General features: G+C 36.3%; 1 protein-coding gene across 2 annotated transcripts in view; it reads left to right on the forward strand.

The window, feature by feature from the left end:
* The window catches only part of GLCCI1 (glucocorticoid induced 1), a 54,024-nt gene extending 39,089 nt beyond the window's left edge, over positions 1 to 14,935 (forward strand). For both annotated transcript variants that reach the window (XM_017817735.1, XM_017817734.1), the window contains exons 6-8: positions 5,054 to 5,264; positions 10,895 to 11,015; positions 12,075 to 14,935. In XM_017817735.1, the coding sequence (XP_017673224.1) occupies positions 5,054 to 5,264; positions 10,895 to 11,015; positions 12,075 to 12,423 (681 nt within the window). In that variant the 3' untranslated portion in view covers positions 12,424 to 14,935. The remainder of the gene's footprint in view (positions 1 to 5,053; positions 5,265 to 10,894; positions 11,016 to 12,074) is intronic.
* Positions 14,936 to 15,201: the final 266 nt, after the last annotated feature.

A 15,201-nucleotide genomic window follows, 5' to 3' on the forward strand; every position in this document is an offset into this window, starting at 1 on the left:
TCTTGCTGTAGTGTTCTGTATTTTTAGAAACTATTTTAAAAGAGCAATCAAAGGTAGTTGATTGCTTTGGGTGATGTGTGAAGGATAGATCATTCTATAGACTCACTTGTAATGGATGTGCATCTACATTTTCAACTGGTTTCTTTTAGCCTGTTTCCATGTTTACTTCACAGTTCTAACAGTGCATGTTCAAACCTTAATTTTCATATGAATTGATCTATCCAGCTGCAGAAACACTTTGTGCCCTAATATTAATCTGTATTCACTTGCCAGGAGAGATATGAGGAATAACACAAAACCTGCTAAAACCACTGAGAAGGAATAATATCTTTAGTTTAGTTGCAACTCAGTACCCAATTTTCAATTGTTATTCATTATTTTCAAATTTAGGTACTACATTAGTAGCTTTGTGATTTCTTTCATTTCAATACCACATTTGGGCTGTCCCAAGTAAAATAAAATGCATTTTAACTTTGTTAATTTTTAAAATTTTACTTTAATGTTCTTGAATTTTTTTCTGTTGGTCTCTCTTCAGTATAAATTTACAATTTTCTTTTTTCTAACAAGCTGTTTCTTAATTCATATATATTGAAATCAAATATATAGGACAAATATATATTGAAATCAAATATATAGGACAAATATAAGGTTAAAGCAGTTTCAAAGATAGTTTTATAGATATTACATGAATTACTTTTTGAATTTAGCTCCCAGGTCAAATAGATAACCAATGAAACTTTCCTCCTAGTTTCATGCTTGCTTCATCTTCAGATACGCAAATCAATTTAATTTTTTTTTTTTAGATTTGTTTTTAGTTTTGTAGGGCATGACATTACATACTTTATTTTCCCTTTTGCTGACTCGAATTTTTGTAATCCTACTTTAAAAATTTATAGATCCATTTGAAAATGTTTTCTGTCTTTTCTCATGCTGACTTAGTTCTGATAGTTCTTTGAAACCTGCTTTTTTGTTTTTTTTAGTAGTATCTTAGTGTTGATTGTGAAACACAAAAATAACAGGACAATAATTTTTTTACTTTCACAAGTACAATTTCAAAGATAGCTTATGATTAGTAATGTCATTATGTCATTATGTTTTAATAATCTAATTGACCATCAAGTTTAGAGGGATTGCATTGTAAGTGGCCAAAACATTAAAAATACTTTAGTCTTTGCAGTTTAGCTATGGTATGTGTATATTTTTTCAGATAATTCATCTTGCTTAGTTAGCTAAAGATGTTCTCTTTTTGCTTTCATAAAACTAAGTTGACTTTATTGAGTGACTTCTTAATCATCTTTCTTTTAAATTTATTAATAAACTTTTAATTCATGTTCTAATGCATTTATTCAAAATTCTTGGATATATTTTCCTTCCTTTTTTGTAGTTTCCTGATTAACATTGAAAAACTGTGATGGTGTGTCTCTGTTCCCACCATACTTATAAGATGGAATTAGCTCTTTGTGAAGTTGTGGCAGGCTTTTGTTCTCTAACCCATTGTGACTCCACAACACAAACACTGGAGATTGTGGTACAATAAGATGATGGACTTAATTCCCTTAATGTAGGGATTGGGGGATAAGAGATGTTCCCTCTTACAGAATACATTATGAAAATCATGGAAAGTGCCCTGTAGGAGAACATGGGCTCATAGGTCTCCTATTAGGAAAAACATAGTACTGGAGTTATCTTTCAAGTGTACAGAAGTAACTAGAAATGAGGCAATTTTGATGGACTGTCACACAACAGAAGTAAAATGATTACTGTTTTCCTTGTTTGCTTTCTAATGCTTCTGGAAATAGATAGCAAGATGGTTTTATGAACCTATCAGAAAATCCTGTAATAAAAGGACTTTTTCTAATTTTACAGATGCAGAGAAGCTTTACTTAAATCTTCATAGCCTTCATCTGAGAAGTCTGAGTTTTTTCCAGGGGTTCCTTCCCAGGATGCATTATGGTTTTTGCATTTGCAACCTCATCTAGTGCATTGATGGCTTCATTGATGCCAGTAGGAAGAAGCACTTTCCTGTGTCCGCCTTTGTGTTCCAAAGGGGAAGGTTTTAAAATCAAAAGCATTGAATGCTTTGTTCTCAAGAAGTTGTGTCCAAAATAGATGTACAGCTTGTGAGGAGCAGATATTTTTTTTTAAGGCTTCCAGTGGTATATCCTTATAGCATTCCTGATGTTCCTCCTAAGTTGGGTGTTCTTGGTTTTTTTTCCAGCAAAAAACATTTATACTGACAACAAGGTGGTGAATATTAACAATGTATTCAGAAATACATGTTGTTGTCAGATGGAGCATTTCCATACCTTTGCAGGGAGATGAGAGCAGTATGTAATTGTGTCCAAGAACACACTGTCCTGTAGGGGCTGACAGGTGTCCTGTCAGAATGCATTTGGCATAAGGTTAGTACATGACTAGACATTCTTGCAAAAAAACCTCTCAAAACCAGCAGAATGCAGTAATTTCTAATTGTTTTCCATGCATTGGGCATTATGGAAACTAATAGCAGCTGCACCAAATGAGTTACCCTATTTCTGATGCTGTAAGGTTGTGAGAACTTCAGTTTTACAATAGTTTGGGTATGACTCATGGAAATTAACTTTGGAAGTGGTTTTTTATGTTGATTTGGTTTAATACATACAGTATTTTAACAAGCAAAATACTTCTAGTTGGTATTTTCATGGAGATTTTTGCACTTCTCAAAACTTTGATTCAGTATTAAGGGAAAAATAAATACAAAAACACAGTAATCTGAAATACTCACTGGCATTTTCTATGCCTTAAAAGTTATTGTAGTTGGAAAGAATGACAAATATTTATCTTTTTCTACTTGTGTGTATATTTAGATACATGTCTAAAAATATGGAGTATTTTTGTATCTCAGGCTTTAATTGAGGGGAGATTGAAATATGTGATTTGGGATATGCTTCCTGACTACCTAAGATTACATTGTTCATCCAGGTGTGGAAGAACATCTGTGTTATCCTAAAGCCTTTAATTATGTGATCACTTACTTTTTGTTTTTCCCCCTGCCTGGAATTCTTGCTTTACCTGTTACGTAGAGCATAGTATTTGCCCTTCATGAGCAGTTGTTTGGTGTTCTTCTTTTCTCCTTATTAGATTCGTGTCCTCATGCTTACTGTTAAGCTTTGCTTTGAAGTCAGAAAGCTAAATTTCTGAGGTTTTGCTTCTGCATAATAGGAGAGTGTGTGAAATTTTGTTCTCTTTTTTTTTACCTCACTTCTATGAGAAGAAAGATATTATATACACTTTATGGATGGAGAAACACAAATCCATCAAACACAAAGCCACCTATACTGTGGCTCTTTAGGTAACATAGGATACTTCATCCCATTTTTTGAAGTTTAAGGTGCAGCTCCCATAGTTTCCTTCTGCATCTGTGAACACGGAAGACTTTTGCAAATCAGACCTATAAAAGTGGGCATCCAGAAAAATCCAGTTGATTTTCTGACATCTCACAAAATTTTTGTGGCAGAGACAGAAATAAAAATACTGTTCTGCATAGCAGGTTTGTATTTTTGTTATGATAAGACTAATTTCTTTCTTCAGTTCTTCTTGCTTCAGTTTTGGTTTTTACCTCTCTTCTGTCGTGTAACAAGTGATACAATGCTTCAGGTCTTTTTGTGCATTAAATGAGTCATGGCCTGTTGGGGGTGATGGGAATAGCAACATGTAGTCATGTTGTAACGCATTTGCAATGTGAACTGAGCTGTTGGAACAGACCACACAGCTGTGCCCAAACTTTACAGCATTTGATGTAGGAACTGTAATGTTCTCTTTATGGTGTGTTTCTTTGCTCTTAATTGAAATATGAAATGGTATTAACTGGAAGGCTCATAAGAGGAAAATGATCTTCCTGCTCTGCTATGTCTGCCTTTTTGTTTAATATGTGGTAGTTTTCTGGAAAGACTTGCTGAAAAGGGGAGAATGCGATACTTGGCCAATAGGTTTCATGTCCTTGTTGCTGGCAAAAGTGTTGGGTTGAATTTTAGGCTCTGGAACAAGCTGTAATGGTTTTGGAATATATGGGGAAGAGGAAGGCAATAAAATAAAAATGTTCGCTTGAAGTGAGAAGGAAAAAGACATTAATTTTTTGTAGCTAGAACATTTAAACTGTTCTCTGTGGCTTGGTCACAATCCTCACTGAAGTGAGGATAAAAATTATGTTTAAATCTTGCAGGCATTTTTTCCCTTTCACTTCTAAGCAAAACTATAATTCCCATTTGATTTCTTACATTTAAAGCAGCACTGTCTGCATTATAAAAACTAATTTTCCACTAGGAAGGACAAGTAAGTAGAGCGTGCCAATCTGCTGCTGTGAACATGTCTACGCAGTATATTGCAGAATGGGATGCAGTATCACTCTGGCCAGTGCCAGCTATGCTGATATGGGCAGGCAGAGCTTACTAGCTTAGGTTCAAGACAGAGGTTGAGAACCTTGTTATAAGCCTGTGTGTGCATCATCTGTAGAAGTAAAGGATGGAACGTAGGGCTGTGCTAGAAAATTATGACTTACTAGCAAAACATGGATGGTTTCTTTTATAGTTGTATTTCAGTTGGTTGTCATGGCAATAGTATGTCATTGTATTTGACATTTTCTACTGTTTCCTTTTATCCAAATGTGTTCTCTGTCAGGGTACTTGTTTTTCTTTTAGAATAACAGTGACCTTTTTATTGAAAATTGTATAACTAAGTATAATTAGAGGCATTTGCTGGTGAGGTTTGACTTTTTAAATTATCAGAAACAACGTAAAAACATAATACTAGCCTATGTTGAAGTGCATTTTGGTGTTAACTTTGTGTTAAGAAGATGTAGTTGCCTTGGAACATGTGCACGTTGTCCCAGAATTCAGCATAATTAATGTATATTGTGTCCATTGCACACTGCGTTATTTTCTTGTGTAAAGTCTTCCTGTTCTTTGAAAAATGGCTTCTTGTTCTTAAAGGCCTTCATTTACGAGTGCTACTGGCTGACATTGCTTATGAGTTTGATCTTTTCTCTGTAACCTGCATTGCTTCGTTTCTCTTGCAGCCTTTGGATATCCCTGATGGTCGAAGGGCCCCATTACCTGCTCACTATCGTAGTAGTAGTACACGAAGCATTGACACTCAGACTCCGTCTGTCCAGGAGCGCAGCAGCAGCTGCAGCAGTCACTCACCATGTGTCTCTCCCTTTTGCCCTCCTGAATCTCAGGATGGGAGTCCTTGTTCAACGGAAGATTTACTCTATGACCGTGATAAAGGTGAGAGTAGAATGGCCTGCCTTTATCTGTGGGAGGCATGTGATGTCCTGCTTTTACAACTACCTTCATTTTACTCATTACATCAGTTTTTGTTTTTGTTTGATGGCTGTGGAGGGATTGAGGATTTACCTTAAAATTGATTTTGTTTGTTTACATATCTTTTTCCCTCTTGTTTGTGGAACTTCACAAACATCTTCCATAAATACGTCAGAGGAGCACAGCAAACAGTTAACTATTTATGAAGATTCTAATGTGAAGAATTCAGACTGTAACATGTTTATGTTTAAAAAAGGTTTCAAGAAGATTTGTGGTAGACTGTATATTCGTCGTGGGTGAGTTACTTGCTGTTCAAAATGGTGATGAAGTTTTGGACTGCTTTTAAAAATACTCTGCTTCTGAACTCTTACATTCCACTTGAAGCTATTTGGTGAGAAGCTCAGATATGAGTTTGAACAACCTGATGGAGAGTAATTACTTCTCTATGTATGTTGCATAACAACTCAGAAACTCTGAATAATTTATGTGTTTATATGTCAATATACTGTGCTGTTTTTTGAAGTCTGTAAAATGTTCTTTGGTTTTATAGAGGGAGTACAACTGGTGTTCCAGTAATTAAGAGTTACTGACAGAACATGTAGTGTGAAAATAGAGGCACCGGTGTAAAAAGACTGGGTTTTTTTGACAACTGTTTACTAATGAAATTACCCTTGTGCTTCTGGTCAGCTAGCTGAAACATGGACTTTAGTTTGGAGGATGCAGAATTTGGGTAAAACATGCAAGCTAAGAGTAGTAAGTTTCACAGAGGAAATGAAAAATTTTAAGATTTAGCATAGATTTACAAATGAATTAAAGACAACAGTATTTTGAGGCTGTAAGTGAGGGTAAACTTTTTTGTAAATACTATCTGTTGAATAATTCTTAAAGGAATTTGTCAGTAAGATTGGGGAAGTCAGGAGAAATACTAGCTTTTCTTGGTTTATGAAAAGTAGTATTTTCCTGCCTTGGATTTAAAAAGACAAAATGAAAACAAATCCATCTGCCCAAATCTTGAATTGAGGGTGGGTGTGTACAAATGTGTAAGTTAACCACATTAAAGTAAAAGTCTTAGATCAACATGATAGTTGGCCGCGCTCCAAAAATAAGAGTGATATTAGCTCCCCCCCACCCTACTTCTTTCTTACACTACACATGTGAATTTTAATGTGTTGTCAAGACCAAATCACTATAGAGACAGCCACTAAAGTATTAGCACACAAAAATCTATCTTGATAGGTAGATTGGTTCCTATATGTCCTGATAACAAATAAAAGTTAAAAAGTGAGGAAATGAAATATTTCTTTTGCGGTTAGTACTCCGTTATCACAATAATAGAAATTTTTAGTGGTACACTATCAGCTGTAGCAAGTGAAGACAGTTTGAAATAGTGCATCTAACCTTCTTAATGCTTTTCAAGGGTTTTTATCTCCTGTCTTGGATTTTTTGAACAGCTAACTGGAGTAAAATTTATGAGTAGTTACTTCTTTGTGGATTTCAGTTTTAAGGGTGGCTTTAATGCTGGGCCTGTATCAAAAGTCTGCTCTAGTAGTAGTGTGTAGGTGACAGTGATAAACAGCCAGCTTTGTAAAGTCATGATAATGGCATTTTTAAATTAGTTTAAGTAAGGTACTTACTATTGTGTGTATGAAAGATAAAAGCTTGAACTGTTCATCACAACTTAGGTCTTTAAGGCAAGGTAAAAATTAGGAAAACATGGTGCGGTTTTCTGAGAGAAAGTAATTTGTTCAGAGCTTATAAAAGTATAGTCAGAAAGATGCTTTTCTCAAGTCGTCAAGATCCTGAAGGCCAGTTGTTCTGAATAAGAATGTTATCTTCAAAATAGTTAAATTATAGATAAATGAGGCATATAGGTAGAAATTATATGGGAACAGCAAATTTCGAGAGACATTTTATTACATTTGTTGTGAATATTAACTGCTTTATAAGACCAAAACTCATGAAGGTTTTCAGACCTTCGTTTTAAAGGGTTTTGTGATGCTGGGATAAAACTGTAGTGAGTTTGCTGTTGTGTAACCAAATGTAGATGTTTCAACCCCAAGTTTTTTTTTTCCCTTTCTATGAGAATAACTTGACATTACCATTAAAAAATACAATTATCAGTGCTAATAATGCTTCTGGGTGTTTTGCTGAATGGGAGAGGAAGGTTAGTAGTTTAACTGAAAGACATGAGCAGCGAGAGGAGCCAGTGCTCTGTGCAGACACAGCACTGCTTTACATTCCTAAAGCATCTTTTATTTCTTGTGCAAAGTGGTGTTTTGGCCTGAGGCCCTCACAGCTGCCCTTCGGACCGTATCAGCTGTTGGGTTTACCTTTTGTGCAAGAAGCTGCAAAATTACTGAGTTTTTCAAAAGAAAGTGAAAGCTCATTTTCAGACAATATTGTTCTGAATGGAGCAGTTATACTGAACAGTATTGATTAGAGGAGAGAAGGTATTTTAATGGCACCTGGCTGTATGATTTTGTATTAAAGCTACTGGTTTCACTAGATCTGTTTTATGATGTTCTGGTCCATGAGATTATAATTCAGAGTGCTGCATAGCATGCTGAGTAGCTGTGGCAGAGGTAAAGTTCAAAGCATTCAAAGTTATAAGGGGATGAAATTTGGAGGAGCTTTTTCGTACAAAAATACATAGTATGACCTGTTTTTTAGGGCTTTCAGTTTAGGTGCTTTTGTGTGCATTTTAGGTGCATTTTGTATTCTCACTGTTGCCAGTAGACTCTTACAAGCAACACATTCATGAAGATGACCTGAAGATACTTGTTAAATTCTGGGCATCTGATTCATAGTTTTTTAAATTAAGATTGTTAGTTAAGTCTTAGAATAGTCTTAAAAAGCAAAGGTATTTTTGAACCTACTAAAACAAATCCCAGTGTGCTCACTGGCAAAGTTTCTTGTTTCCTTAAAGTTTTGTCATTTAAAAAAATGTTTTACAGATTCTTTTTTAGTTAGCCTCCTTTGTTGTTCTAAAATATGCAGGCTATAATTACGGGTATTAAGTGTTCTGGTTAATACAGTATTTTTAGTGTTTTAATGACAATCTTAAAACCTTTTCTAGATAACAGAGTATATCCGTTTAAAATATTTATGTTTAGAAATTCCACGTGATAGGGCTCCATATTGTCTGCTGTGTGTTTGTGGTAACAAAACTCCCGTTAAAGGTTCCATCTGTTAATGTTCAATCATTGTCAGCGGGATGGGGTGGGATGGGGGGCACGGAACACGCCCGCAGGGCACCCCCTGCTGACGGGAGCCATGAGGCGCAGACACAGCCCAGGCCTGAGGGCTCGGCCATGGGGCCACAGAGAGTAACAAACTTGCACGTAAAACACTTTGACAACATGCATTTATTTGCAGTGTCATTAAGGATTAATAACGTGACAGTTTAGCACTTAAGAGCTTACAGGATACACAAGTGGAGCCTGGGTTAAGCTGTGAATTCCACCTCTTGCCACTTCAACTCGAGGCCTGTGTTCGTTCCCAGTGCCCTTCTGCTCTTGCACTGCTGCTGTATGTGCTGGACCAACAGCCAGTGTGTACGTGTGAGCCTCCTGACAACCACACGTGTGTTTCGAATAGAGGCATGCAACGCGTTTGGTCAAAATGAAAGTCTAACAGCTTAGCAAACTTTAAAAGCAGAGAGGGTAAAGAGAGAGAGTTGTTAAGCAGCTGTCTTATATAGAAAGTTTCAGCCAGACAGGGCTAACTAAACGAAAACCTTGATTGAAAGCTGAACTGGCTAGTAGACAAGACTGAATCTTCCAAGAACTGACTTAACTTCGAATTCTGTTTGATTCTTCCCTTGGATGTGCTGCCACGGTTTTCCACTATTTGGTGGAATGAACAGTAGTGCATTTTATGTCTCAGATTTTTTAAATAGAAACTTGGATCTTCAATTTTAAATATTAGAAGGAGGAAACAAACTGTCTGGGTTCTGTTAATGATTTCTGTGTTTGGAATGAGCTGTGTGGGCCAACAGTGGAAAGATGCCAACAGGACGATCATGCTCCCAACTTGGCAAATATCTGTATCGTCTCTTAAGTGTTTTCTGCCTTCATAGTTAACACTGAAAATTCTGTAAATAGAAGTTCTGTATTCACTCTATGGCAGGAAAGAGCTGAATAATCAATATATTGCTGAGGTTCACTTCAGTTTGGTTGTTTTGTTTTTTTTTTCCTTCTCATATCTTTCATAGTAAATCTTCAAAGGGGAGTGTGATGTTTGAGTTGATTTGTTTCTTGTAAGAGGAAGCAGAAATGTTTTAACATGTCTAAAGATTAGTCTTTGTATTTGAGTCATGGTAATACAAAAGTTTATGGAGCTACTTTTTGCAAGCTGTTAAAGACAACTTTGTACACTTCAGTGAAGCTAGATCATATCCTTGAAGCTTGGGTTGGTTTTCCACTGTTGCTGAAAAGGCACAACATGCATGCACAACAGCAAAGTAAACATAAACTGAGTTAAAAATGGTAAGGTACTCCAGATTGGTGGAAAGACTCAAAAGGACCTAAAGCAAGAGCAGCTATTTCTCTCCAGTTAAAGTGTGTTAGTAAGTTGGGAGATCCACTTTAATTTTGCTATTTCATTTTTTTCATTGTAATCCCAAGCAGGGAATAGGGAACCACTAGTACTAGCCTGAGATAGATGTTGCTCTTTGAAAAGGTAGAAGCTACTGCAGAAAGCTATTTTTCTATGAATATTTTTGTACCTAATTTCTTTCCTTAATGCATTGACTATCGTGTTGTCAGCATGACTGTTTAAAGTGAGCCCTTTCATAGTCTTAATATTTCAAACTTTTGTGCTTCATCAGACTTGAGCTTTCTCTCTTATGTTTTCTGAGTACAAATATATCTGCCCCTTACCTTTTGTCCTAAGTTATCTAAGTTTGTCTTAAAATATACACAGATGGCTAGATATATGAAGTATGCCTGTATCATATAGCTAGTAGTGATGAGAGAATTAAACTGTAGAAGTTTTATTTTGGATATTAAAACAACTTCACAATATGAAGCAAGTAAGGTAGGGCATTATAATGATGAGGTATCAGTACCTGTGTTACAAACATACTTTATTTCTTTGCAACTTCTGAACTATTCATGAGACTAATGAGGTCAATATTCCAGTAAAGTATTATTTTAAAATAAGATACATGTTGTATGCACACATTTTCAGTAACACTGTTTATACAGTGAGAAGTTATATTATCATTACCACTCATAATTCTTCTGCATGTATTATGCATATTACCCTGTTCATTTATGGGTTTTGAGCTACGTAATAAAGAATGTATTTGTTTCCAGGATCACAGCTCTGCTTTGTTCTGATTGCAGTGTTCTGGATAAAAATATCCTCCGGTTACGTGTTGTTATATGATAGATTACTCCTGCACTGGAGCTCTTATTCAGAAGAAATGTACTATACAAGGGTGTTAGAAATAGCCTGCAATAAAGGAAGCGTTGTGGTAGAAGCAAGCTGGCGTAGTGGCTAAATTGTGAAAAAAGGCATCTTGTTTGGAAATCGAATTTAATTAAAAAGCACTCTCAATCTCTAGTAATATAACTGCTTTAAATTTTCAGACAGTGGGAGTAGCTCACCGTTGCCCAAGTATGCCTCATCTCCCAAACCAAACAACAGCTACATGTTCAAACGAGAGCCCCCAGAGGGATGTGAGCGAGTGAAGGTCTTTGAGGAAATGTCGTAAGTAATGCCTTTTATATCAGCTGGTATCTGCAAAGCAGTAAACCTGTTTACTGAGCCTATTCAACTGCAGATGAATAAACTATTCCAGCTGATGGGTTTTTCAGGAGCAAACTATTCTTACAGTTTGTACAGAAGAGAAGTTGAAGTGTTTAAATTGGTTTGAAGAGGAAATGGAGTCTTTTAACTCTTTTTGTGCATTTATAAAAGGCAACTAAACTCCAAGCAGAAAAAATAAGGTACATTAATTTCCTAAACATTTATAAACCTCTTTCCGTATATTTCTAATAAGATTTTAAATTTTCATGGCTTAAACAGAAACTCTCCTTGTCATAATTATCAGTTTCATGAATAGGCTGCATTTTAATGCGTATAAAACATATACAATGAAGTGAAACATATGTAAAGGGTTTGTAGATGGTAGTATGCTTATGACACAGACTTTGCTCAATATTTTTGCTGAGCAAGAAATTGGAAATTACACCCTTGGACATCATGTCTTTTTCCCTTAGACCCAGCAGTATTTGAGCACAGCACATGCTGTCGAGGTTGCATGCTTAGCTCCTGTGGATGAAAGAAGTAAATAGGGGATCTTTCTTGCTCTGACAGTATTCATTGCCTGCTGGATGATGAAGGAGCAGTGTTGGGTTGTGGAGAAAGCCTCCAAATAAATTATGGAGTATGAGAAAGGAGAGGTCTATTTTATGGAGGTTTTTAAAGGGATTTAAAATGACTAAATGTGTTATTGCTGCATTGCTTTTATCAAAGAAGAATTTGTACCATTCCAAATTACTGCAGTTTCTCATGTGCGTATGTACTGCAGATTTTTCTTGCTGGAGGTTGCATGTTTGTCCAGTAATTATCAAGTCATTTTTGTGACTGTACTATTTTTAATGCTGTGGATCAGTTAGCTGACTACCAATATGGAAGATGTTTGCCCCTCTGTCCAATTAATCCCATTCCTTGTCATTCACATTTTAGCAACATGTAGAACCACAAAGTTCGTGACGTAAAAAACATCTCGTTCGGCCAGATATATAATCTTTTTTCTCATTGTAGGTCTCGTCAGCCTGTCTCAGCCCCTCTCTTTTCATGTCCTGACAAAAACAAGGTTAATTTCATCCCAACCGGATCAGCTTTCTGTCCTGTAAAACTTCTGGGCCCCCTCCTTCCTGCTTCAGACCTGACACTGAAGAGCTCTCCAAACTCTGGACAAAGCACAGCTTTGAGCACCCTGACTGTTGAGCAGCTTTCGTCTCGGGTCTCTTTCTCATCTCTGTCAGATGACACCAGCACAATGGACTCCACAGAGGTCCCGGTACAGCAGCCGTCCCAGCAGCAGCAGCCGCTTTTGCAAGAAATTCAGACTGAAGACCATTCCTCTGCTCAGAGCTACGTGTTAATCTAGACAAGGCGGAGCAGGCCTCTGCCCCGAAACAAGGACTGAGGAGATCGTAGCTCAGATACATCTGCATGAGGTGGCAACCTTTCAGAACAACACGGAATACTTAGCAGCACTCGAAAAAATATCTCAACACTGTTCTTGGCAGGGACAGAATCCGTATTCAGCATTTTTTGTGAGAAAGCAGTAATGCCTGCAGAATCCATATATCATTAAGCGTTTTAAGTGGAGACTATGCATTTCATAGTACGTTTGACCAGATTAGTACTATGTCCTGTGCTCTGTTTCAAATTCTACAGTATAAATAAGCTCCTTCTCTCTATATATATATAAAAAAAATGTTGCCTGTCTGAATAGAAAATGTCTTGCTGTGTTGTGTCCTATGGAAAATACTGTACTTCAGGATTATGTTTACAATTGATCCAGGTGTTTGTTTCTAACTTCTGTAATACACACAATGCAAAAAAAAAAAAAAAAAATGGCCACAACAGTTGCACAGTGCCCACCCTATGGCCTAGCTTCAGGTACTTCTCTTGAAGTCTAAACTCAGGTAACTTGGAATGTATATCATATTGGAATATAAAATATTTTACAGCTACAAAGCTAAAGAGGGAACATCACTCTTTTGCCTTTCCTTGTTTTATGCATTAATATTTCCTCATTACATTCCACTTTCTTGGAATAAGTGCATTCAGATCCAGGTAAACAGTGACCCTGGACATGGGTGAACATGAGGAGAACCAGCAAATCTGTGGTGTATATCACGTTGTCATGTGCTTACAAGTAAAACAACTGTTGCATTTACTTTCATTTCAATAGATGTAAAAATGTGGCATTTAAAGGTTTCAGGTGTTGCTCAGTTAATGACTGTTAAACTGTTGCAAATAAAGTGTTCAGTACTAGGCTGTACATGAGAAACATTCCACATTGTGCGTGAGAGGATTTTGAAAGACAAGAATGTTTTTGTTCAAGGACAGAAATGCTTTCAGGTTTCACAGGGGTTGATGGGGATTTCCTCTCATGGTTTTTGTTGGCAGTTAAGGATGTGAAATGCTACTGTTACTGTCTAAAAGTCAAATTAATGTTTAGTTTCTCTTTTGGAAATGTTCATTCATTTGCTGGTTGGAAATAGGTTTTCAGATTTTGTCAAGCAGTGTTAGATGAGCAGCGTTTTATTTATGTAGCGAGTAATTGTGTTTGGATTAAAGTCCGAAAGTAGCAAGTGGGTGTTCTAAGAGGGGTGGGGAAAAGATTAGTTTTAAGTTCATGTTACTTAAAGCTTCTCCCATAACTTTCAGTTACTTAAGTTGTGTGTGTAAAAGTGTGCTTTCCCTTCTCCCTAAGTGTGAATAAAAGAAAAATCCATGTAAAATAATCCTGGTTTTGCAGGCTGGACACTTTCTCAAAATAGTACATGGCAAGATCAGGTTCGTGGTGCTCTTCTATTGTACTGGAAAAAGGAGCATTGCTGTCAGAGAGAATTTCCTGTGATACAAAGAGAACCCCAAAGGCAAAATAACTTGATGTTCTTGCTCTGTTGCTTTCAGCTCAGTGGAACTACATTTATGCTGTCTGCTCCTAAGAGAATAAAGTTCACCTTTTCCAGGAATTGAAGAGATTAGTAGCCTGCAGCTCCTGAGCATTTAAACTTGCTCCTTTATGTTCTTTTCCTTTTCTGAAGATGAGGTTGGAGGAGGGGGGGTGAGAGCCACCAGTTACTACTCACTAAATACGTGCTTTCTTTGGAGATAAAGCATCGCTTTCTTTTTATTACTGAGTTTTTGTTTGTGCTATCTTACAAGGTGGAATTTGCAGCCTACAAAACAGTTACTGTTTTTTGACTCCCCTTTCAGAAAATATAGTAGGAGAAAGAGGTCTCTAACCATTTTCATGTGAAAATCCTTTAAACACAACAGCCATCTTTAACCCTACTAATCTCAGGCCTAGGTGAAAACACTATATATTTTATAGACTGAAGATAAAGGGGAGGAAATACTCTTAAGTATCAATTCCTTTTAATATTTTTCTTTCTAGATTAACATTGCAGTATGATGAACTTTTTATGGTCTGGTTGTGTCCAGATAAGAAATTGTAGTCTCAGTTATTGGTGTTAGGTTACCAGGGGATATGATGAGTGGTTTTTAGATCAGTGCTGAACTCTGTACAATATTTGCAATGCCATAACATACATGTTCTTTATATTTTTTCCACGAGAAACTAAATATTAATTAAATTGCACATTTGTTCTTAGCAGATTTGGAGGTTTTGAACCAAATGTGTTAAAGCTAATGCTTTGTCATGTAAATTTCCCAGCAGTTGTTTATCTCAATTGTATTCTACATGCAGCTGTAGAAATTTGTCAAATATTGTTTAAAGTTTTGTACATAGTTGTACTGTTATTTCTAGCCACTGTGCTGAACAGTATTCAAGTTATCACACAATATTGCTTTACACAAGGAAATGTGTGGCTTTTGTTTTGTATTTTTTTCGGTATAGAAGTTCCTGTGTCTTATTTAAATAAAAATTATAGTTAAAAAAAATGGTGGGGACAACACACAAAAGCAGTGCCTCATTTATTTGTTTTGGAAACTGTGCATGAAATACTGTAGGATGAGATTGAAGTTAAATATTGTTCCAGATTTACACCTGGAATAATGTCAACCATGCTGTCTTTAGAACAAGGTAATATTTATTGATTTTTGCATAATGCTCTGCTGGGGGGGGGGGTTGAGAATCCTAAAAAATAGTCGAATGCTTAAATATGCTTTAAATAGCATATTTTAT

The sequence above is a fragment of the Lepidothrix coronata genome, unplaced genomic scaffold (assembly GCF_001604755.1).
Source record: "Lepidothrix coronata isolate B3197 unplaced genomic scaffold, Lepidothrix_coronata-1.0 Scaffold62, whole genome shotgun sequence".
Lineage (NCBI taxonomy): Eukaryota > Metazoa > Chordata > Aves > Passeriformes > Pipridae > Lepidothrix > Lepidothrix coronata.